General features: G+C 40.4%; 1 protein-coding gene across 4 annotated transcripts; it reads left to right on the top strand.

Moving 5' to 3' along the window:
* The first annotated feature begins 922 nt into the window (after nucleotides 1–922).
* On the top strand, nucleotides 923–22,481 carry LOC147331288 (ras-related protein Rap-1A-like). 4 transcript variants are annotated; one of them, XM_086293512.1, is made up of 8 exons: nucleotides 923–1,054; nucleotides 8,206–8,294; nucleotides 10,331–10,399; nucleotides 10,711–10,767; nucleotides 11,907–12,047; nucleotides 16,193–16,336; nucleotides 16,662–16,792; nucleotides 21,408–22,481. In XM_086293512.1, the coding sequence occupies exons 2-7, from the start codon at nucleotides 8,238–8,240 to the stop codon at nucleotides 16,749–16,751; spliced, it is 558 nt and encodes a 185-aa protein (XP_086149638.1). In that variant the 5' UTR covers nucleotides 923–1,054; nucleotides 8,206–8,237; the 3' UTR covers nucleotides 16,752–16,792; nucleotides 21,408–22,481. The 4 variants fall into 4 exon arrangements, with proteins under 4 accessions (XP_086149638.1, XP_086149639.1, XP_086149641.1 ...); XM_086293513.1 differs by having other exon boundaries at nucleotides 991–1,054; nucleotides 8,201–8,294; XM_086293515.1 differs by lacking the exon at nucleotides 923–1,054 and adding an exon at nucleotides 1,115–1,291.
* Nucleotides 22,482–24,236: the final 1,755 nt, after the last annotated feature.

Below are 24,236 nucleotides of genomic sequence, written 5' to 3'. Positions count from 1 at the left end.
TATTTACAAAGGACACATAAGGAAGCATTTTCCTCTCACATTCTTGCATGTGCGTGTCACGCACCAGTTATCTCTTCTAGAGCCAGTGCTTCAAATTTACAGGTGGACACCGGATGAGAAACTGGACATTAAAGGGGACAATTATGCAGCTCGCACGGCAAGTGGGCTGTTTGATTTTTAGAACCGTACTCGTGGCAAAGTTTCAGACTTTACTTCTGAAGCTGATAAAATCCCAGAACAATAAATAAAGATAGGGAAAGCAACAGCAGCTTCCCCTAAAAATATTTAATTATAAATGGTCAGGAAATTGTGTAAAATACCCATCATAAGCAACCTTCCCAACCATAATGTTTAGTTTTGGGAAGCCAAAACACATTTTTAACACAGTCACACACAAAGCATGCTTAATCAGTCCCAAAACTTGTTGGTGATTAGTTTACTGTTAATTTGTTGTGTCAGCTGTCAGCTCTACTTTGGCTCAATCATTAAAGGGAGTAGGTCATTTTTATATTAACTGCTTTCAAGGACCTTTTTCCCCTATAAAGTCATCAATAATCATTAAAGTCTTATAATTGATGGCTGGTAAAGTTTTAAGAATCAGCTTTGACTGCTTTTCAATTAAAATAAATTTTAAGTGTCTTCGTGGGGCTCTTGAGACTTGATTTAGACTTTATCTCACACAATTTATAATCTTAGTGAAAAGAAATTATTTTGTACACAAACTTTGTTTTTTATGTTTTGTTTTTTTACATTTGTTTGCATTTTTCACATAACTCACAACCAGAAAGTGCTTGACTTTGAGCACTGCTTAATTGTACAACAAAGGTTATTTGCTATAAAACAGTTATAATGCATGAATCCAGGTTACGTGAGTGTGTTAGTACTTAGCGTTACTGTGCAGTCCGTTATCATGCAAATGACGCGGGGCGCGCGGCCGATGTGTCATGCCCTTTTAAGAAAAATGAGAATCAGCGGGGAGTGACGTCTGCTGCGCGCACGGGCCCGAGGCAAACTGACACTTGCGGAGCGGCGAGGAGACAGCGAGCAAGATACGGTAAGTGCAGAAAGCCAAACTTTACTACGTGCTGAATGCGGTCGAATAATAAGTCATTTGCACGGGACTACGTAGCGCCGACGCTTGCGTGGCCATTAGCGAATTCATCATCACACGCCGTGTGTGTCTGTGTGTGTATGCGTGTGTGTTTTTTCGCCGAATAAAGGAGAGGAATTGCCCGCAAGTACATACCGGAGTGTGCACTCCCATTTTAGTCAAGGCCAGACGGAAGGGCAGGTAACGTTAGCTGTGGCTTTCCCGAGAAAATACACTGCAGTGTGGCTTGATTTAGTGCTTGCCACGTCTGGTTTGGTCGGGAATAGTAAGGTAGGGTTGTTTGAGGCGGGCTTCTGACAGGGTGGTTGTGTTTTGATAGTGCGCAGAGGTCGGGAATGTGTCGGCTAGTTAGCTCGCTTGCTAACGAGCCGCGGCTAGCGGTTTGTGAAGTGTCGGCGGCCCGCAGCAGGCAGTTAAAGCTAGCTAGTTAGCGGCATTTTGCTAACAAGCTTGATAACGGGACTTAGGCTAGTTGCTGGTTTGAAACTAGACTGCTTGCGGACACATGCCGGCCTCACTCGCGTGGATTATAGATTATGCCATTTTAAGGGTTTATCTGTAAGCGGGCTTATGATTTGACCAGAATTTGATTAATGTTGCTGGAGCTCATGTTGTAATAATCACACATCGACAGTGTTGTGCTGTGTGGTTTAGTCCGAGCCACAGATTGCAGGGACTTGGCATGACCTGAAGTGATAAGCATATGCCGCTGCCTTAAGCAAATTAGGTAGATTCACAGTGAGATAACCAAAGAGCTCAAATTACTTTCTCTTGTCTGACTCCAAGCTTCGTGACAGCCTATCGCATATTATTTCTGCTTCAGGGGGAGAGATGTGAAGCAGGAAAGGTGTGTGCCCCATCCTTGAAACTGTAAACACACAGCAGGTCACTTTCCCAGTTAATCGGCCCTTTTTACAAAGAGGCTCACTGCCTCAAGGGTACTTTATTTCACTTTTTCTTTGTTGAAATTACACACTTCCCCGAACCTGACTTTAAAGATGCCATCTATGCCAATAACCCCTACCCTCCCTCTTAGTAAGCAAGCCAGCCTGCTGTCAGGATTCTTGAACAGGAACAGAGACTGGAAGAGGTTATTTTAGTAGGTAGCTACTCCTTTTCCATCCTATCAGCATGAAGCCTTTTTGCGCTTAGGAAAGAGGATGTGGTTACAGGTCAGGGCCCCAGTAACACAGATGCATTCAGCTGACAAGGCTTGTCAGTTACGGGTCTTTGTCATAATTAAGTCACAGAGTTTGTGTGCCTGGCTGCAGTTTAGCTCTGACTCATGGGGGCATTTAAGGTTGTAGGAGATAAGAAAAAAAAGAGAGTTGTATAACTTGATTATTGGATTATTGGGTTATTTTATGTTAGTTCATGTTTTTGTAAGAGAAGAGTGATCGGCGAGTGCACCTAAAAACTCTTTGACACCTGTCTTTATTTCTTGAATGAAGTTAGTTTAATTGATAACACAAAACAATTTCTTCAGAAAGTATTTTACTCTAGTTACCTGTGAAAACATGGAATTCCCCTTTATTGTAACTCTGGTGGTAAGCGTTTATTTTACAAGCTTGTAAATTCCTAATTTCCTAGCGAGGTTTGTAATTTGGTAGTAATTGCAGGAAATTACAGACAAGTTTAAGTTGATACACTTCAAATTAATTAGTTACAATTAATTGCCAAGCTACTTATACAGCAGGACTTGAAAATCTGTTACAGGTGAAATTTCATGTAAAGACAAACTTAGACCCAACTAAACTAAGATCAAAGGAATGTTTGTAGATATTTTTTGTCAGCAGCCTCTAAAGTTAGTACTTTTTTTTTTTTTCTTCTTTTTTCTTTCTTATGTGTAGTGAACTGCGGTTTTTAGTCGAGGTAACATAGGAGCAAGCACTTTTGAACACATAAAAACACCTATTAGCAGAAACTGTTGGAGCAACTGTTATCTCACCCTAAACCACAAGTAGGTTTTTTTTTTTTTTTGACAGCGTAGCTCATCAACATGTAGTTTGTCAAGCAAGCGAAAACCCACAAGAGTTGGTATTGTGCTGCTAGCGTAACCAGCGGATGTGTGCATGTTCACCATCCGCACTGGGTGGAGGATACGGAGGGCAGCTGTCAGTCATCCCATCCTGCTGAGTCAGTTTGTGTGACAGCTTCGTTGCTGTTGGATTAATCTCAGTAGACCAGGAAATTGTGGATCCTGGGAGGTTGTACTTTAGCTGAACAGCCTCCTGTTCACTAAATTAAGTTTTGCAGTTTATCCAGACTTGCATTCGTTGCATGCTCTTGCTACCGGCGCCACCTAATCCAATTCCCAGCCTTAGATGGATACATACCTTTGGCTGTAGAGGGTGAGTGATGCAGTGATGTCACAGAGGAGCATGTTTTCTGTGGCATGTGGCCTTCTCCCGCTCCTTATTTGCTGGGGTTACTACGAAAGCAGATTAACAGCAGTGGTGTGTTTGTTTTCTTGGGAATGACAGTGTGTAGTTGAGGGCAGTGGAAAGAGACTGGTTTGGTTTTAAAAGCTGATGTCCTTAAATGGCCCTACGTGTATTTTTGCGGGTATTGTGACTGTGTTTGCAGGCTTGTGCTGTGTGTAGTTTCCCTGATATCATGCAGGCAAGGTGTCAGAACGAGAGTATTCTTTTCACTCACTTTAGTACCTTTTTGCAGAACAGGCTGCAGGTAGCTGCAAGTTCAAGGAAAACTCAAAAAGAAACAAAAATTGTGTTGCTGGCAAATTAAACATGAAGCAGAGTCTCTTTGAGCTGTAATCAATATGTTCATTTGGGGTGTGAAAGATGGCACCAAGTCCAGTGATTCTAGCATCAATTAAGACACTCTGAGCTAAGAAATTTGGTCTGTTTCTCAATACTTTATTAGTAGCAGTATTTCTTTTTTTTTTTTTTTTTTTTTTTAGTGGTTTTTTGCTCTTCATTTGTATTTGAGCTTCCGTGTTAGTTCACCAGCACTTTGACTCATTGTTTTCATACATAGACTGCCATATGAAAATTTGGGAAAGCAATCAGATTTGAGATTTAAGACCTTTTTATATTTATTTTGGCACAAGTGCAACAAAAGGACAACTACTGATGGTGCACGTGCATAAGTAGCAACACAACTGTAAAATTATTAAATAAATAAAAAATGCGGCACATACATTACTTTACACTAAGATTATTGATATGTTATTGACAGGCTGTGTTCATCAATGTCACGGGTAAAAGCTGTGTTTCAGCTTGTTTGTTTGTGCATGCATGGATGGTTGTGAAGCTCCTGCCTGAAGGTAGGAACTGAAACAAAAAAATATATCAGTGCTGCCAACAGTGCTAATTGGTGAGAAAGTGCCGGCTGGGTGACTGTCACCTATGTTTAGCAGCTGCAGTAGTTTGTCTGGTACTGTTTTCACTGTGAGAATCTCTGTGCGCGAGTCATAATGCTAAAGAAATGTGCTCCCAGTGACAGGTCATGTAGGGGGAACTACCACCAAAACGGTTTTAGGTTCTTTGCCTGGTGTTCAGGACAGGATTTGTCAGTGTGACAGTATCACAACTGTACAAGAAATAGCCACAAAACTTTACAGGTGTGTACACGGTTTTCCCCTGGCTAGAAAAATGAGGTGTCTTTTATTTGTGGCCATTATTTCAAGATAGAGTAAATTGAAATGTTGAAAAATAATTTTATCAGTATGGCATTGAATAATGGAGAAAACCTTTTGATGGGACACTGCAATATTGTATACGAGGGGGAAATCCCTGGTCTGACTAAGATCAAAATGAAGGTTAGGTTTGACGGTTATGGTTTGACCTATATAATATTTAGTAAGAGAGGCCCATGAGGTTGCATTTCATTCTCAGCATGCTTGCCTCTGTTCTGTATTATTTTTATTAATTTGAAATTATGTAAAATAATTTTTTTAGAAGTTGGGTGTGGTCTCAGTACTTATTGGCAGTTCAGTTACTTTTATTTCCAGCACATGATGGCCTGTGACTTTTTTTTTCTTTTTAAATATATATTTGTTTATATGCTGTGGTAAGCACCCATAATTGCAATAAGGGAAACCATACCCTGTCAGATTTGCTTACAGTTAGGTAGGTGATTACAAAACTCCTTTAAATGTCAGTAACTTTAAACTTAACTTCTTTCCAGTATCAGAGAGACTGTGAAAAACCCTGAAACACGGATTGTAGGGCTTAATTTCCATTTTGTTCTGAAAATAGCATCACATTTGTGTGAAAAAGGGGATATGAGATCGGAACTAATGCTAAACTAGTCCAGTAAATGAAAAGATTATTTTTAACTTGCTGAACAGCAAACTCTTAGAGGAAACAAAATTTTGGCGACATCTCCATCTCTTGTGAAATGAGGAATCTCTCTGCTAACGTCAGAAGTAATTCTTACAGTGCTGAAAACTCCAGATGTACATGACAGATTTGGATTCTTTTTTTTGTGCTTTTACTTTCTAATTTGACTTTTGTCTCAACCAGCAGTCCTTGTTCTGCTGTGCAGCCTTGGAGTTCTTGGTGTAGTGGCTCTTGGTCGTGTTGTCCCCCTTCTTGTTAGGGGTCCCTCCAGCTTACAGCACCTCTAAAGAGCAGAAAAAGGACTGCTGTCACCAGCTGCAATTCATAAAGGCAGAGTTGGAGTTTTTTGGAGTTTCTGATTGTGGAAAGAGCTTCTCTTTGGAAAGGCAGATGAATGATATTGAACATCAACCTGTTTACCGAGCCAGGGATTAGTGAGACTTGAGACAAGAAGGGCCAAGGATGGCTAGTTACTAGTAACTGATCCTTCGAAATAAGTCTGGACTGGCTCTTATTCTGGTTTATCTTTTTTTTTTTTGAGGGTGATCCACACAGACCTTGTTTTGTTGTCATATTCGGCTTTGCACACTTCTTTTTTTTTTTTTTTTTTTTTTTTTGTACAGTAGTTAATCTGCCTGGTAGTTTGTGGTGCTTTCTTTCCTATTGTCATCTTAATTTTTGTTGGCAGACAGTTTGTAGGTGCATTCCTCCTAACATTTTCGTATCCTACCCGGTGCTGATAATAACATGTTAAATATCCTTGCTAGGCAGCCTGTCCAAATAAAGAAAACTGTCTTTTTAAACCTTTCTACACCTTTTTAAAAACATGTAGTTACTTTATTTGTTGACACATGCGAGGAATGGACCCTTAGAAACAATTGCTTCATATGCACAGGCTGCAAACTGAGGTTTGAAATGGTAAAGATGGGAGCTGGAATTTGACTGCACTTTTTTTGGAGGAACACTCATCCTCCATAATGACCTTTGAAGCTGGCACATAATAATCTGACTGCCTCTGTCACAGAGCGAGCCCCTGACGTCATCCGTCTTAGCAAGGGTCAGTCCACAGCATTCACAGTGGAATTGTGATGTGCACATAGCTGACAAGTGAAGTGTAGCCTAAATCTTAGTGTGACATTGTCTGTACCACATTGTATATGTGACACACTGCATGCACTTGACTTTGTGCTTGAATGTTTACATGAGCATACAGGGGCGCACGTTTGGATAGCACTCGTGCATCCCTGTTCTTTTTCTTCACCGCCCATTGGCTCCTCTCCCTTAATCATGCAAGGAGAACTTCTCTTTGAGTGCAGAGGATTAGAGAATATGAATTATGCACACTCTGGCCTTCATGTCCCACATGGTCCCTGCTTGTGATTGAAGCTGGAGGTCCTTCGTCCTTTGACCACTCCCCCTGAGAGTTTGTTTAGCGTGTGCTATTTAAAAAAAAGCAGTGCAGAAGAGGATCATCTGCTTCCAGAGTAGCTGATGATTGGGCTTTTGATGTTTGCAAAAGAGTTGATGATTAATCGAGGCTATATAGTTGTCCTTGGGACCTAATTTCAGCATGCGCTACTATCTTATTTTTATTTATTTTTTTCGTTACAGCCTTGATGTCAACAAGCGGCACTTTTTAGCCCTTGATCCAAAAGCGCTTGGTTCATTAAAACATAAGCTGGCAGTCAGCTGCCGTGTCTTTGAAGAAAACCGATATTAAAATGTTTTAGTGTTCTCTAAATACATCCCTACCACATTTTGTGGTTGTATCAGTAATTTAGAATATTGTTTATATTTCAAGTTGAATGTCTTTTTTTGACTGCAGCTTTGACAATTACTGGAAAATCTCCTCCTATTTAAAATATTGTTTTTTCTAAACCAGCTTTGTTAATGGGGGTTTAATTTCCTCAACTATAATAGACATGTTTGTGTATAAAATGTTGAGAAGTAACAAAGATTTCAGCCAAATAAGGTACCAGACTGATTGCTTTTAAAGTACACAGTTTATTCTTATTGCTGTGCGTAGACACTCATCACAGGCCTGTTCTGAGCCAGGAAAAACCCTGAGACACTGCTTGATATGAAGTTAGATCAGTAGATAAGGAATCAGAAATCCCCGCATTGCTTAGCTACATCTAAACCCCTTCTGAGTCTGTAGCCCAGCTTGTAGTGACCCAGTTGGCTACCCAATCTGACTTTACGCCACAGTGTGTGCCAGTGATTCGTAACCTCCTTGTTTCTTAAAGGGATATTTTTACTTCACAATTTCCTTCCATCACATTTTCCACTTCCCTCAGCTGTTTTCTGTCATAAGCGAAGGAGACCGCCACCATATTGCTGTTTTATAAAACCAAAAATTGACTCAGTGACTAACAAATCTGTAAGCAGGGTGTGTTTTGTGTGTGAAAGCCAAATGATTGTGTCATTACGAGGAATATCTGCCAGATCAATGTATCATCTCCTCTCTCCTTCAGTTCCCCCCTACACATACACATCACAGCTGGTTTTTGTTAGAGAGGGGGTCACATACTCTTCACCTCCTCCACCCTGAAGCAGCTCCACTTATGGGTGTTCCCTCCATTGTTGTCCTGCTTCTCCTCTATATCCTCCAGGAATGACTAGAATCCTTTCTTTCTGGAGTGGGAAAAACTCAAAGACCAGACAGGAAAAAAATCCCTTTGATTTGCCTGAAAAGAGATTTCTTTTTTGCTTTTTCCCCACTGTTTTTTCACACCTTTGCTCATTTTGTTTGTCCAATTTTTATTTTTCCCTGTTTGTCCAGTGCAGACTGTTGGGCTGTCCAGTGAAGCAATCCCGCCATGCGTGAATACAAGCTAGTGGTGTTAGGCTCTGGAGGTGTGGGCAAGTCTGCTTTGGTGAGTATGGCCTTCCAATCCTCTTCCTGCATCTGCTGCCTCTATTACTCCTGCCATGTGTTCCCTAAAGACTTTGTAGATAATTGTCAATAAAACAGCAAGAGGCTTTGCTAGCTTTTGAAGGGAAGCATGCGGTGAAACATTTTTAATTATGGAGGTTTATAGAGCACAGATGAAACTGTCTTTTGACTGTTTAAATTTTTTCCTAAAGGATTTATTGAGAACATGCTTGTTTGCTGACAAGGGTTTAATCTATCTCCAAGGCCTGTGTTATCGAAACTAGCTGCCTGTATACATATAATGCATATAATGGTTTTATTGTTAGGGTTTTTGAAATGTTCAAAGAGTGCCAGTCCTAAGCTCATCTGTGTTTACATGTATAGACATCGTAATCTGTTTTTTTTTACTTTTCTTAAGGTTGATAGAGAACAGAACCAGAGCAGTGATGTATTTTATTGTCAGGAGACCTCAGATGCCTGTGAAATGTGTCGTATGCTTTGCTCAGCTAATTTCAACCAGGTGTCAGATTAATCCCTCAAACAGGCAGGATTAAGATGTTATCAGGTGAACTTGGTCTACCCCACTAATGTAAATCTGCCGCTCAGCACAGCACTTTTATCACAATCCAAAATTGGACATTGCTGTTTATTTGGAGAGTGACACATTTATCATAATTTAGGCTCTATGTACCATATGAGATTTGAAATAAAGCAACTGATATGCTGATTGAAGATCAGAAACATTGGCATTATAACCATTTTTATGCACAGGCCTAACATGTACTTGGAAAAACTAATATAATTATATATAAAATGTTCATTTTTTTAATACTGCCCAAGTCTGGAAGCCATGCACATCACCACAGATGGCTTTCCTTCTTTGTGATGCTTTGCCAGGCCTTTGGTGCAGCTGACTGTAGTTGCTTGTTTGTGGGGCTTTCTGCCTTTAGTTTTGTCTTCATGTAAATTCCTTTCTTGATTGAGATCAGCTGATTACCTTGACCATTGGAGAATATTTCTGTGTTTTTGTTTTGTTTTTTCAACCTCCAAAACTTCTGGGTTGGTTTTGCAGTGTGGTTAAGATTTCTGGCCATCTGTACTCTGAAACACTGGCCTGTCAATGATCTGAGCTGACAGTATATTCCTATATGCTTCAGAGTTAGCTGCCTCTGTCTTTTGTCATATCACTGGTAAATGGTGAGTGCTATTGGAAGCTACACATCCTAATGTAGTCCTATTGACATCAGCATGTTTTTACAGATGGAGATGTGTGCCTCATTCCAAGCCTTCTCCATATTTATTTCTTCACATTATTCTCTTACTGAGTGATTAATTTCATTGGTCTAAAAAATGCTGTTTCCACACTGAACTGGCACCTCTGCATTTCTAGGTCTAATCTGGCCTAAACTACTGGATACTATATTCAACATTTTTGAGGCTAAATTGTTTTTACCTTGTTTGCCCTCTGTTTGCTGTCTTGAAGTCTTCTCATTGTGGTAGACTTGGATAATAGACATCTAGAAGAGTTTTAGTACATCCAGCCAAGTGAAGAAAAGGATTGTTTACCATGAAAAGGATCCTGTCTTCCACTATTGTTTTATGTGAATGTGCAGGCCGTTTTTTGTTTTTTACATTCAAGTAGCAAAGTGTTGATTTGGCCACTCTATTTTATTTTTTTTGTGCCACTCAATTTTTCTTGCACTGAAAGCTCTTAACTCTCTGCATCTTCTGGGTTCACAGCAATGATTAAACAAGTACAAATCCTAAACTGGGGATCAGCCCTTGTATTTTCTACATTTTACTATTCTAACTGAATATTTTTTGATAAATAAAAAAGTTCAAACAAATGCAGATTTAGAAGTGTGCCAGTAGAATAATTATGTTGTGCTTTTGGTCACAGCTGGGCTTCATGAACATCCTCATTCCTGTCTAGTTGTGATGATCGTAGGTGGACAAAGTGTTAGATGATATGGCACTTTGGCTGCATGCGCTACTCCAGCAGTTTGATGTTGGCTTTCTGTGTGTCTCCCCTTACAGACAGTTCAGTTTGTACAAGGAATCTTTGTGGAAAAATATGACCCTACAATAGAAGACTCATACAGAAAGGTGAGTGTCCCGTGAGAGGCAGAGTGCTGGCTTGAAATGAGCTGATTGTTACCAGCTGCTCCTCAGGTTCACATATTATTGTGCTCGGAAATTTTCTCATTCAACTGCTTCTACTCTGTTACCCTCTCATTCCTAGTTTTCATTCTTTATATTTTCCTGTGACTTCATACTACTGGTGTGGTTGCTTTCATGTTTCCCCTCAGTGTTAGCTGTCTCTTTCAGTCTTCAGTGTATGACCTATGAATATAACCTATGAATTTTGTTTGCTCAGTGACCTGAAATTAAAGATGCTCTTACATGTTTTCTTACAGCAAGTGGAGGTAGATGGACAGCAATGTATGCTTGAAATTCTTGACACAGCCGGCACAGTAAGTAAACTCACTGCCACTGAAATCTTCAAATGCTCAGCTTTGCTGGGCATATGCACTCCTGAATATATATTTTAGTAAATCTAGAGGCGTTTCAGATCGGACAATGCGTTAGGTAGTGTTTGGTAATTTGGCCTCTAGGGAAAACAGCCTTATTTATTTAAAGCTAAATTGTAGTCAGAAAGCAGTCGATTCTCTCTGCACACACTGTTTACCTGCATTCGACCGTGACCTGCTCAGATGCTATTAGTCAACGCTACTCGGGCTCAATCTGGGAGAAAAGAAACAGACTCCTGGCACCAGAAATCTTTTTCCTCGCCTGCAGTTTTTACATATTCATAAATGATATTTGATACAAGGTGTGACGGTCTCCCACACTGTGAAACATTAAAACAAGTTGTATTTCACAGATACATTGGGCAATGAGATCTTTAGTAGCTGAAATGACATCCAGTTATGAGCTGACACTGTGATGCCTTTTTATGGTATATCTATGATTGTTTTAGAATATTTTGTACACCAATCTAACATTAGTCTTATTCTGCCCCCCCACTGGTGTCCTTGTGCAAGAACATTTCTGAAACATTTGTCTGTGTGGGAACTGGCGACTGAGAAACACATCATCTCTTATCCTAGAGATGTGCAGAAACTGTTTTAAGTGTGCGTTTGTCGGTAACAGACCACGTTGCATTGCACTGTGTGTGTGTCTTTGCTGAAAAACCTGACAGACATCCAAGAATTGTAATCCTGCACAATACTGTTTCTTTATCCACTGGGATTTCAACCAATCCACTGTGATTATTCAGTTGATAATAAAATGGTGTTCAGTTTCATCGACGTACACTGGCCTGAAATTGCTTATTTTCTTTTTTTTTTTCTGTTTCAATTCTGACAAATGGACCAGTCAAAACAAAAGGGACAATCTAGAGCCAACACATCTATGCTTGACAAATGATTTAATGATTATTTAGACTTAACCATCCAGCAAAGTTTGTAATCTTGTCACAGATATGCAATGTAATCGTCAAACTGGTGCAGCGAATAAAAGAGTAAAAAAAGAAAAAACAATAAGTAAAAGTTGGAAGCTTTAGGACAGCGCTCATAGTCTCTCCATCTTTTTTTTTTCCCCCCTTGTGTAGGAACAGTTCACAGCTATGAGGGACTTGTACATGAAGAATGGCCAAGGCTTTGCCCTGGTATACTCCATCACAGCACAGTCCACCTTCAACGACCTCCAAGACCTGAGAGAACAGATTCTACGAGTAAAGGACACAGAGGATGTAAGTATACTGGCATAAGCGTACAAGCGTTTTATAATTTTATCAGTTTGTGGCTAAAATTTTCTTTAATCACGTAGGCTGTGGAAAGCAGAGTAGTGGCAACGAGTACAGTTAGACCTAAACGCCCTGTGTCCGTGGGCTCAGCCGCCTACATTTTTCAGGGGCCTGATCAGACTGTTGCTATAGATACCATTCAACACTATAATCACTCTGTGTTATGCAATTAATTGCAGATTTGTATTATCTGAACATAACACAATCAGTGTCACGGTGTTATGTTTATAGAGTATAAACAGTGGCAAACTTGTGTACTCTGCATAACTGAGCACTGATTAATATTAACGTTGTGTGGGTATGTCCCTGCGGTTTCATCAGTGTTTGTTGCAGACACCGAGCACTCGTGCTCACGGGGATTTTTCTGTATACTGTGTGGTTTTCTCCATCAGGCCTACCTCACATCGACGCTGCAAATAAGAGCATGTGTCATCTCCTTATTTTCCAAGCTTGTTGTTTGTCACCAGCACATTTCCAGTTTTCTATATATCTGCTAAATTGTGGGACTGCTGGAGCGAGTAAGCCCTCTATCCCCTCTCTGGTCGAGTCGATAGTGCGTCAGCAGGATCTAAGATGCCCTTTTTTGGTGATCTCTTGAGGGAATGAATGTTACCATAACCCACCCTCTTGGTTTTGCTTCCTTACGTCTCTCTGTTCCCCGTCAGCCATCTGCAAAGCCTCTCTCTAGCCTGGAGCAGAATTACCTCTCTTTTCTCTTTTTCTTGCTCCCCTTACTCTATATTTGTGCAATTATTGTGCTGCTTTTATTTGAACTGGCCTTTTCAGCTTCTGTTGCATTCTTCCCCCCCTCTGTTTGATGGCCAACCTTGTGGTGTTGATGTGGTCTGGCACTCTATGTGGGTGATTGGACTGTCAGGCATGAAGTGCAAGGAGAGCCTCAGCTCATCAAAAACTGGGTTGTGAGACTGTGGTTCTTCATTAGGCTCTCCATGGTTTGGGAGCTGAGGTTAGCCTCAGGCTAACAGATGGATTGCAGGACCAGTGGCTTCTCGACACGCAAGGAAAGAGTTGTTTCTTTTCTTCTGGAAATCTGTTCCCTTTGAAAACATCTTTTAGTTTAAACAGTTCAGCTTATCTGGCTATTATGGCCACTCTGCCAGCTATCAGTCCACTGGTCATTTGTGCCCTTACCTTTGATAGCCATGATATCTGTTTATCCTTTTTTGCCCCTTGCAAGAATGCATGACCAAAGGAAATGCTGGGCATGTTTTCCCTTTTTCTTCCAAGAAGGCAGATTTCTTAGTTTGAGAAATCTTTCAAGTGACTGCAGAGCTAAAGCAGAAACCGTTGATGCTGCTACAGCTGTTCTTATTCTCAGCTCTGACATGCACCATTTACTGCAAAGCGGGTATAATGTACAGATGCACCTAATATCACCAGGCTCAATTAAAAGGGCTTTTAATGGTTGTACATTCATTGAACACAGTAGGGTCAAATTCCATCTCTTTAGAAGAGCCATTAGTGGCAAAAATAAAGTAAGTGAGCAGACACTAGTGAATTAAAAGCTCACTTCCTTCATTTCCTTTCACACTTCTTATGTAAGAGAGGTCTTATGACTTTTCCGGGCCACCTCAGTCTCTGCCCGTGTGACTAGGATGGTAGTAATGCCTGACTCCAATGCTTGTGACTCACTGCTCCATTTTAAAGAACTAACTCCATTCATTTTTGTCGTTCTGTACCCGCCTGTTCACTGTTACCCACAATCCAATCTTCGGCGTGCCATTGTGGGCGGGATACGACCTGTCTGTAGCATGTTAATAAAGTCTGAACAGATTCTGTGGGTTGTGTGGATTCTTCAAGTAGGCTAATGCTGCCTTGTGTTCTGCTGACGCTGAACATTTTTTTTCCTTTTTCCCTGCATACCTCCATCCTTTCAGCCATCTCACCATTCTTTTTATCCCAGCTTGACTCAAGAGTTTGTTAGGAGGGCATACCACTGGTTCTCCCGGGACCTGTGGGAGAAGTGTCATTCAGCAGTTCAGCTTGAGGATTTGTTTAGATATCAAACATCAACCACCAACTTCTGTGGGGTTAATCTAAACATCTCAGTTTCCTGTCGTCTGCCCCATAGAAAGGGCACAAAATACTCACCCTATATCTTACTTTGTCTCAAGAAGCCTGACGGTAGTGCTCCAACAGCAACCTCTGAAAAGAAGACTTACTGGGGGGGAAAGAGTATGGACAAGTGAGCACATGTCAGGATACTGGTATTTTTCTTAAAAATATGTAGCTTTTCCACATCCACAAGACATGTCTGGGGGGCATTTGTAGGTCCTCAGAAGAGAGTGAAGGCAGGATTTCCCATGCATAAATTTATTTGGCGCCACAAATAGACTTTCCTGGCTGATATATTATTGGCGCCTCTTTTGTTGCATGCAGAATTTTTCCATCAGTTGATTCCTAAGCTGTATCACAAACGCAGATATCCCGTGAACGAACCCTGTGACAACATCTTAAAGTCTTCCTCACATCTGAGACGTTTTCTAACATCATACAGTTTTACAGTGATTAGTTTATTAAGCCAAGTTTCAATGTGGAAATGCAGCCCAGGCTGAATGAACACATCCACACACAGACCTCTCTGTGTCATATAATTCCAGAGAGCAGCTGGAGCATGGAATCCAGCTGAAACATTTGAAAATATTCAGGAAGGAAAGCGATGTTATCCCGGTTGGGCGGGGCTGTCATAACTTCCTCCGGGCCAGCATTCTCCCTAGATAGCCGGGCAGGAAACAGCAGGCAGGATGAGACTCATCCCGACACCCTGACTGCCCAGCTCTGCCTACTTTGACAGTTGAGGCTGAAGTTTTGCCCAGAATACTGTCCTCCTCAGGCTTTCTTTTTTTTTTTTTTTTTTTTCTGTTTTCTTTTCTTTTTGAGGGGACCTTTGGTTATTAAAACATTTGAGAGAACAAAAGAAGCAGCATTGCTGGTTTTAGGAGGTTCCAAAACTGGCTGCACTTAATCTCAGTGACTGTCCCCTCAGCTTTGCTTTTAATTTATTTCCCTTTTAAAGAAACAAAAGTTAAAAATAAACCACCTTCCTCGTCAGTTCCTATTGATTCTTTAATCTCTCTGGACACAGTTGTGTAACCTAAATGATTTTCTTTACTTTCCCACCGGGAAGGAGATCGTTTTTTTATTGATCATCTTTGTGACCCTCCAATTCAGGCCTCAGAGAAAAGCACACTCATTGACTGTTAATACTCATCTCTTCAGTCTTTTACTTGGGTTGTACATTTGTTTGCAGATATTGCTTTTTCACTACCTTTCACTCCAAGAGATTTAACCCCTTTGTTTATATGTGTGTGTGTGGCTGGTGTGTTCAATAAAAAAGCCTGGGCCTTTATACTGTTAACCGTTCCCTGAGGTAGAGTTAAAGGGTGACAAATGGATTAAAACAATCTTGATAATGTTTGTTTTCTAACATTCCCAGCTGCACCTCCCAAAGAAGGGTCCTTTTCTCCCTGCAAGATGGCATTTAAAGGTTTATGGTTAAGTTTACAAAAAGTAAAGTTTTTGTATTAAAATTTTGTATTTAAAGTCTAAAAGAAAAGTTACTGAAGCCTTTTAATGCAAACGTGTTTATAGGAAACACGTTTGCTTTTCTCCTATATCTAATTTCCTCTCTGTAGGGGAAAAATGGCAAAAAGGTATGAACGAAGAAGTTATACAAAGTCAAAAGTAAAAGGAAGGTTCTTCTCCTTCATGAGGAGACTTTGATTCATGGCTCATTATGTACGGTCTTGTGATTCAAGCTGTATACGTGTATCCTGTATACTTCTAATTTATCTGTGTTGGATGTGAACCTGGACTACAGCCTCAGCTGTGAATAATACAAATTGTAGGATTTATATTAAATCCTAAAACAGCCTGCTGACATACAGAGTGGAGTCTAGGTTGTAAGGACAAATGGATTTAGAGGAATCTGAACAGTTTTTCTGAATAAAATGTTAAGTTTTACATTAAAATAAATTTTAAAAATGCATGAACAAGGAATATGTGACCAGACAATGGGGGATAAATCATGTGGGCACAAACAGAACCTGCTTGCTCTTACCTGTCCTCAGGTGCCGATGATCCTTGTAGGGAACAAGTGCGACCTGGAGGATGAGCGTGTGGTGGGGAAGGAGCAGGGCCAGAACCTGGCCAGACAGTGGAACCACTGTGCCTTTTTAGAGTCCTCTGCTAAGTCAAAGATCAACGTCCTTGATGTGAGTACAAACGTCCCCTCCAAAAATGCAACTCTGTATATTTTCAGTTTGTTTTCCATCTCAGTCACAGATGGATGTGTGTACTGCAATCATCAGTAGAATTGTATTTATTTAAGACACATAATTAAGGTTTCTCTGACATGTAGGTAATAATGAGCTTAGATGGATTATACTTCATTCTCTGGGCTACATCCTGTTAAACCTTCTGTCTGCAAACTGTCACACAAATCCATTTAGTGACGAGGCTATGTGTGGGTACTTAAAGGTATAAGGTTTAGAGCTTTATTAACATTTTATCTGTGTTGTCTCTCTCTCTCTCTCTTAGATCTTCTATGACTTGGTCAGACAGATAAATAGGAAAACGCCAGTGGAAAAGAAGAAGGCAAAAAAGAAATCCAACTGTGTCCTGCTTTAAAGACCTTTCTCCCTTCAGCCCCTGCAGCAGCTCTGAGCCAGGTGTGTGTGTGTGTGTGTGTGTGTGTGTGTGTGTGTGTGTTTGTGTCTACAGTTTCAAAACACATTAGTCTTAAATACCCATGCAGCCGGCATCTTCACAACTTCATGATTCATAGACAAGCTGTCAGATTAATTGTTATGTAATGGCTTTGATCTTCCTGCTGTCTCCGATGGTACTGCATACATCAGTTGTCGTTTTAGTCATGTGGGTTTGTTTGCGTGCGGTTAAGTCGAAACAACTTTAACTTTATAGTCTAAATAAACTGTTCACAGTGGTTATTGTACCTGTATAAACTCAAAACATGCAGTTTAGAGATGGAGCCCCCCCTCCAAGTAGCTGGAGGTATAACTGAGGGTTTAAGTAGAGACAATAGATTACACAATTATAGTGTGTGTATTAGCAAGCAACATGAGGTAATGCCTGACCTGGCTCCCTGTGATTCATTTAACTGGTTACAAGAGAGGTTCTTGGTTTAAAACGGTCTGAAGAGGAACTTTTCAACCTAACAGCAGATACACAACACTGATCTGTCGTTAGCTCTCTTACAGTCTACAAACAACTTCACTCGTCATTCAGTGAATATTATTTCATTGATACTGATGACGCATAGGCCCCGTGAATGTCTAGAAATGAAAGCATCCGTGAATTACCCTTCAGACCTGTGAAATGCTTTTTAAATCTTCATTCCTGTAATATGAATGAGTCAGTCTGCGATAACTGGAGATAAATTTCAGACCTCAGCAAGCTGCAGCAGCTCGTTACGTCTGGGAAATCCTGATCTGTCAGCATGTTGTTTCCCAGACGAAGAGCTGCTTCTTTTGAAATCTTTTTCACAGGATTTAAAAAAAACAAAACAACCCATGTTGAGTGGTGTTACGACCCGTCTAGGGCCAGGCAATAACATGAGTGAGGCACCTGCCCCCCAATGACCCAAGCAGCCACAGGAAACAAATCCGTTCTTTATAATGTGATTTATTTATAAAGTGGTAAAGACGGACAACAAAACGGGAGTGTCAACACTTCAGGGTGAGCCGAGGCCAAAATAATAAACAAAAACAAATCAACACAAATCCTGCACCCCTGACCTTACCAAAACAAAGTCAAAAATAAAGACTGAGTCTGACCTCCTTAACTGGAGAAAACTGGTGATCAAAAGAAACGGCAGCTCAACCCTACCCACTCCACTTCCACAACTTTCAAAACAGCACTGCAGCCAGTGGCTGCCACAGGTATACTGCTGGGTCATGAGGAGAAACGCGAGGACCTCTCCCGCCGCGGCGCTCCAGCCTCCTTTTAACAGTGGTAATGAGGAAGTCTGAAAACTGTCACGCTAAGTGCTTATTTCTGTGAATCCTTCCAAACAGACAATCTTGTCTGTTAATTTTAGAACGACCGCAGGCAATAATTAAAGTCAATTCGTCAAAGTCTGGACTGCAACATGAGAGCAGATTGGAGCTGCAAAGCATTTTCTGTAAACACTAATGACATGTTTCCTTGTTTCTTCTACAGTTGTATAAATCTTATATGAGATTTTAATAGATGGCCAGCACATTGAGTAAGCTGTTAGCTACTTGCTTTTGCTTCATTGTTAATCAGAATCTGCAAAAACTACTAATTAAGTAAAACTGCGGTCAGAGAGCAGCCATCCTTTTTGTCATATTGCATATTGTCATCTTCAGTAACCTAAAATAAGTCAAAATTTTCATTATGTCCCGATGGAACTGTGCCCATTTAACCCACCTCTCACCAGTTTCAAAAGTTTCCACTACATATGTAGAACGTTTCCTTCAGGTGAAACTCAATCTATTCAGTTGAGGAAATCTTGTAAGAACTTAGGATGTGCAGCCACCCTCACATGGAGATTACTGAATTGGGCCTCATTGTTTCCAAACTTTGAAGGTAGTGAAGCGTAAACTGTTCAGAATACTTCAAACAAACTAGTTTGCATGATGTGTCATTTGACCTTCTGTCAAAGGCTAAACCTGTTTGCTGAAGTAGCTGTGTGAAAGGTTGAATCTGGATCAGACGCTGTACAAAGGAGATGTAACTGTTAGCTTTTGTGAATTTGCAAATGATGTAACACTCTGCATGAGCTGTTTGGTCTGTGCCGACAGCACAGGAGCCTATTTTTGAAGCAGTAAATGCCCAAATATTTGCCAGCGTTTGGTTTGGGCTTGGGGACTAAATCTGCTGGTGATCGAAGGGCTGCAGGATGGAACATGAGTGGGTTTTAGGACTAAAGCCTGGGTGTCAGTGAAGCTGATGTGTCCTTGAGCAGGACTCTGACCCTTAACATTTTTTTAGGGATCTGTGCTTTTTTTTTCTAAGTAGACAAATAAGTTCTTCACAGTCGGTCAATACATTTCCCTGTCAGTAATAAAGTGGCATTGCATTTCCGCAATAATAAACAGCTGACTTTAATATAATCTCCAAACATGAACTACTTCTCCCGAGTCTGCTTTAATGTTTCCAGATCAGTAGTTGGCTATGTTTTTTTTTTTTTTTTTTTTTTTTTTTTTTTTTTTAATAAGTATACTGAACCCACAAATAAGGAGTACACATCCATAAAGCCTACAGATAAATAATAAAGGACTGACAAGCCTATGGGATATTTTGCCATAAGGATTGGAGCAAAAAACGAATCTAATTGTGAGCAAGAATAAAAAGCTTAAACAGTTTATTCGCTGTTAATTGGTGAATGATATTGTGAAAACAATCAAATGTCATTAAAAGAGCAAAATGGAGCTCATATGGCCTCTTTGTTGTTTGAAATTAAAAAGGGTGTAGCTGAACAAGCGACAGTTTGCACAACTTTTTTTTTTTTTTTCTTCCTCCCTCCAGTATTTTGGTTAGAGTGCAGTCGCTTTTAGAAGCTCTTACAATCTGTTAGCTGGTATTTTGAGCTCTGTTGTCAGAACAAAACCCCAGTGTTGCCAGACCTGACAGGTTCACACAGCCAACAGAGAGATCTTACGTCTTCAGTTACTTTTAACTTCCAGGGTGGAGGAATAAAACTTTGATTTTGCAGATAAAACTGGATTAGTGAAACAGACAGTGCCATTGTAGCCAGCCCAGACAGCAGGGTCGCTGAACCACCCACTGCGTTCCTCCTCTGAACCCATCTGTGTTGGTCAGTTAGAGCTCCAGTGTGTGAGAGCGGGGGCCTCTGTTAGCATGCCCCAGGGTGGCGTCAGCACTCCCAGCACCCCCCACCTCCACCCTACCCGACTCTCACGCCGGCCAGCCCAATGAACCAGCACTAACGGGATTTCAACCTCGCTGTTCCACTGCTCACAGCCCACCAGCTCATACGCTGCGAGAGGGAGAGAGGGGATACAGTGCCAGGCACAGACGGGACGCAGAGAGTTAATGGGACATGTCAGTTTGTGGCTTCCAGCATGTTGACCTGATGAGCTCATGAACTTTGAGTCTCTGGTTTTATCTGTCACTGTATTCACTGGGAGAGGGATATATTTAGGGAGCTGTTAGCTTGCATGGCCCTAGATTCCAAACACCTTAATGAAATAAAACTATCATTAATATTCTTGAAGGAGCTCTACTATGTGTCTGAAGAGGTCTGTTAATGAATACTTCATCAGAAACCGAGCAACAACATATGGAAGTTATGAAAGCTAACTGTAAGACTAATAAGAAAAACAAGATTTGCTGTAGCCAGAATGTGATTATAGCAACATGAGAGTAGACCGCATGAACACTTGAAATAAGAATGGTTACTGCAGGGCATCTGTTATTGCGCTCATTACCAACTTATTGTCACTGCCTCTCTGAAAGGTAGCTTGGCCTGCAAATGAATCACGAGCCTGCTAGTTGCACTTGTAGCATCATGCATATACTCCTATTATGTTATTTGTGTTCTGTTCTCATTTTGGTGTTTGTGAGTTGAACACCAGCGGCTCTCGGTGTTCGCCCAGACAGACGTTCATTTAATTGCAGCAGCTACACTTAAGCACAGGGCGAGCATGAGCTAAGAGCTCAGACTGTTAATGGAAAGATGGCACCTGAGCAGTGTTTAAACATCCCAAGCAGAAACTCGGCAGACCTCATCACATGACTTTTGGCACACGGACTGATTGAAGTTTTGCTCAGCTGAGAGAAGCCACAAAATGCTGATCACTCGGCTTCCTAAAGCCTTTGGCACTGAAAGTGCCTCTGAGGAACATAGTGCAGGAGTACTTCTCTGTGCTCCCTGTTGGACTGCTGGCTTCACTTTCTGCTCTGAGGTGTGATTTTCCCCTGAGGCTTTGTGTTAGACATTTGATCTCTTTTCCAAGGTCTGGTTAAGATGTAAGAAAAGCGCTAAGAAGTTTAAGAATGAAAAACTTTGTATTAAGGGTCCAAAAAGCAGGTTATAAGTTTTTAATTTTATTTTTAAGCCTTAAAATCCCAGGTTTATACACATCATTCTTGTAATCATTAATGCTTTTACTTTAAAGTGGTATAATATATGCTATATGCCCGTGTATTTTTTTTCTAATGAAATTGCAACACTTGCAATGCTGCTCAGCAGCCAGTAGAGGGCACTGCCGCCTTAATTTTCTTTCAGAGGGTGATTTGAGTTGGCTATGGAAGGACTGACAGTGTGCTGTCTTGCAGAAATGCTGTAATGAAGAACTGTTGCCCTGATTGGAACGTGCCAGCATTCCAACAGCCCTGACCCTACCCTTCCTCCATCAGCCATAAACGGTGAATCAGCTGACTGAACTGCTCCTATCAAAGATGAGGATGATCTACACCAGAGAGAATGAAAAGAGAAAGACAGTAAGAGAGAGTAGACTCTGGTCTCTCGCCTCCGAGGACCTTCCTCTGTCTCAGTTTGAGTGTGAACGCTGAACGGGAAGCGTCCACCTCTGCACCAACAACAGCACCACAAACTGACGATGTTCTGATTAAAATGCAGCAAAGCCTCTGAAAGTTAAAAAAAAAAACAAAAAAAAGTCCACGAGCTGCCTACATGGCCAGCCCCTTATTTTTATTTTTTGACAGCTTAACATAAAGAAATAACAGCATTTAAGAAGGAAAACAAAGTTAGAACTTGGATTCAGTATTTTTCATCTTTTTCAATATTGTATTTGAAAGACATGGAAGTTGACCTCTTTAGTTGTATGATTATAAATATTCTTCAAAAACGAGCATGAATAAAGCATCAGTTATTACGTGTAGATGTTTTCAAGTGAAATCAAAGTGGAAAAGTGAGAATTTTTTTTTTATAGCCATACACCTATTCTCCATGCCTGTCATGTCAGTGATGGTAGATCGAGGTCTATGATATGTATTATTATTTTTTTTTTATTACATTTTTTTTCTTTGTTTGCCCTCTTGTTCATGGACTTCTCTTCTGCAGATATCTCTCTCTGATGTGACTTAATTTTATACTCAGTCACCGGGATTTCATAGCTCCCATAATATATTCTAATGCCATTTTTCTTTTTGCATAACAATGCTTCAGAAAAAATGGGTCTTTTATAGAAGAAATATGGGGAAAAATAAGGATTGATTTCTATGTCTCTCGAAGCTGAAATATATTATACTAAACCAACTCTAATAATGCTTCTTGTGTTTTTCTGTCAATAATGTTCCAGCTTTTATGGATTATTAAAGTACATTTTAGTACATTTTCATTATACTGGTCAATGTATTTTTGTGAATTAAACTTTTATTCAAAGTGGATTTGACTTATTTGGGATGAAATATGAGATCACAAGATTTTCTTGTTTTCTGGAATTTCACATTGAACAAAAATAGGAATTGTATGGGAATGTAATGTTGGTGGGAATCAGTTACCCAGTGATTTTGAATGGAGAAACTGTTCAGTGCACTGTTATTCCACATGCTTTGCTGTACTCTCGATGGCCATTAGGTGTCAGTATATGAACAAGAATAACACATGGACACGCTACCTCCTAGAAGCTCTCACAGTAAACCAATGCAAAGCCAGCAGTTCATTTTTAACGTATAATGCTGCTTTTAATCGGATAATGAAACTGCACACAGTGCATCTTCAACATCCTGCTTCACACCAAACACTGTGAGCATTTTTCACACCTTGTACTCTGAGCCTGCTTTTTAATCCCACTTTCTCACCTGAAAGACGGGATTTTCTGTAATCTCTTCCCTCTGATTTCCAGAGCAAAGGAAAGAGCAGAGATATAAATACAACAAACGATGAAAGGTTAAATCGTGCATTGCGTGGAGGTGAAGCAGCATACATGTAGGTTTTTCTAACCTCAAGAAAATAAGTGCGTGCTTGTACTCTTTTGTAATGCTAAGTCATGATTAAATAGTTAACATATAAAATTACAGCCTGACCTGTTTTAACCACAACATGCAACTGTGATCATAATTTTTCAACCATATATATATATATATATATATATATATATATATATATATAAAATATGGAATACAGTATACTTATTTTGACCTACTTTTATATTTGGTCTTTACTTGAGTTGCTTTAACTCTCTTCACTATAAGGCCACTGCCCCATTGTTTGATTGGATGGCCCTCTTAAACAGAAGGCTTAAACATCAGGTGTGTCGGCCGTCTGTGCTCACACCCAGAACCGAGTCCTTAAGATGACTGTATTAAGTTCAACTCCTCTTCGACCAAGCACTTAGAGCAGTCTTAATGTTGGGCTTTTGGTTCAGATTTGTCATGTTTAATAAAAACATCCATTCACTTATAACAGTGGAATGAGGAAAACCAAATAGCATATGATTTCTTAATTATTCTGTAGTGAAAATAGTTGATAAACTAATTTGGTTAGCATTCACTGTGGTACAGTGATTTCTTTCTCCTTAGGCAGATTCTTCATGTTAAATGCTTGACAAGTCAACAAGAAGCAGCCAGCTTGCTATTAGTGCAAGTCTCCTTCAAGTTTTTCTTGTAGGAGGGAGGAAAAAAAATGCTGCATCATCTAAGCTCCTTATGCCTCCGAGGGGGATGTCTGTGTCACGCAGAGGAGGATGCTAAAAATCTGCTGGTGAGGACTGTGGTGAAAGGATCAGAGCGTATGACTCACTTCTTCTTGTTTTTGACTCTTATCACCAACACCCCAGCCTTCATCAGGCTCCTAATCCCTTTAGCGGCTGAGAAGCGGAGTAATATCAAAAAAACCACTTTTGCATTCATTACACTCTTATTGAAAGAATGCCCGCTGCCATCCGCCTGACTCTAAACTCTGAGCTTCCTTCAGCTTCTCCGACTCCCCTCGGAAAAGTAAGAAAGACTCGTTGGTACCAAGTGGGCTTGAGTAAAATCAAAGCACACCCATGCAAAATGTGATCGTCCTCACAATGTATTACTTTCAGAACCTGGATCAAACGTGGTAACACACCAGTCATTTCATTTAATCTTTGTTCTTTGTAGTATGAGCCACGTGAAGGCTGTACAAAGTGCATTATCTGCTTATGAAACCAGTTG

This window comes from Aulonocara sp. 'chitande type north' Nkhata Bay, linkage group LG5 (assembly GCF_057382095.1).
Source record: "Aulonocara sp. 'chitande type north' Nkhata Bay isolate Kocher_YH1m ecotype deep benthic linkage group LG5, A_spYH_male_GT1.1, whole genome shotgun sequence".
Lineage (NCBI taxonomy): Eukaryota > Metazoa > Chordata > Actinopteri > Cichliformes > Cichlidae > Aulonocara > Aulonocara sp. 'chitande type north' Nkhata Bay.
The sequence above is the reverse complement of the archived record's forward strand: the minus strand, read 5'-3'. Positions and strand labels throughout refer to the sequence as shown.

Excerpts from the sequence above, each read along its gene's own strand:
- LOC147331288 (XM_086293512.1), top strand. The coding sequence starts at position 8,238 with ATGCGTGAATACAAGCTAGTGGTGTTAGGCTCTGGAGGTGTGGGCAAG. Across the intron at positions 8,295-10,330 it reads GTGTGGGCAAGTCTGCTTTG|ACAGTTCAGTTTGTACAAGG; the intron begins GTGAGTATGGCC and ends CTCCCCTTACAG. Across the intron at positions 12,048-16,192 it reads GAGTAAAGGACACAGAGGAT|GTGCCGATGATCCTTGTAGG; the intron begins GTAAGTATACTG and ends ACCTGTCCTCAG.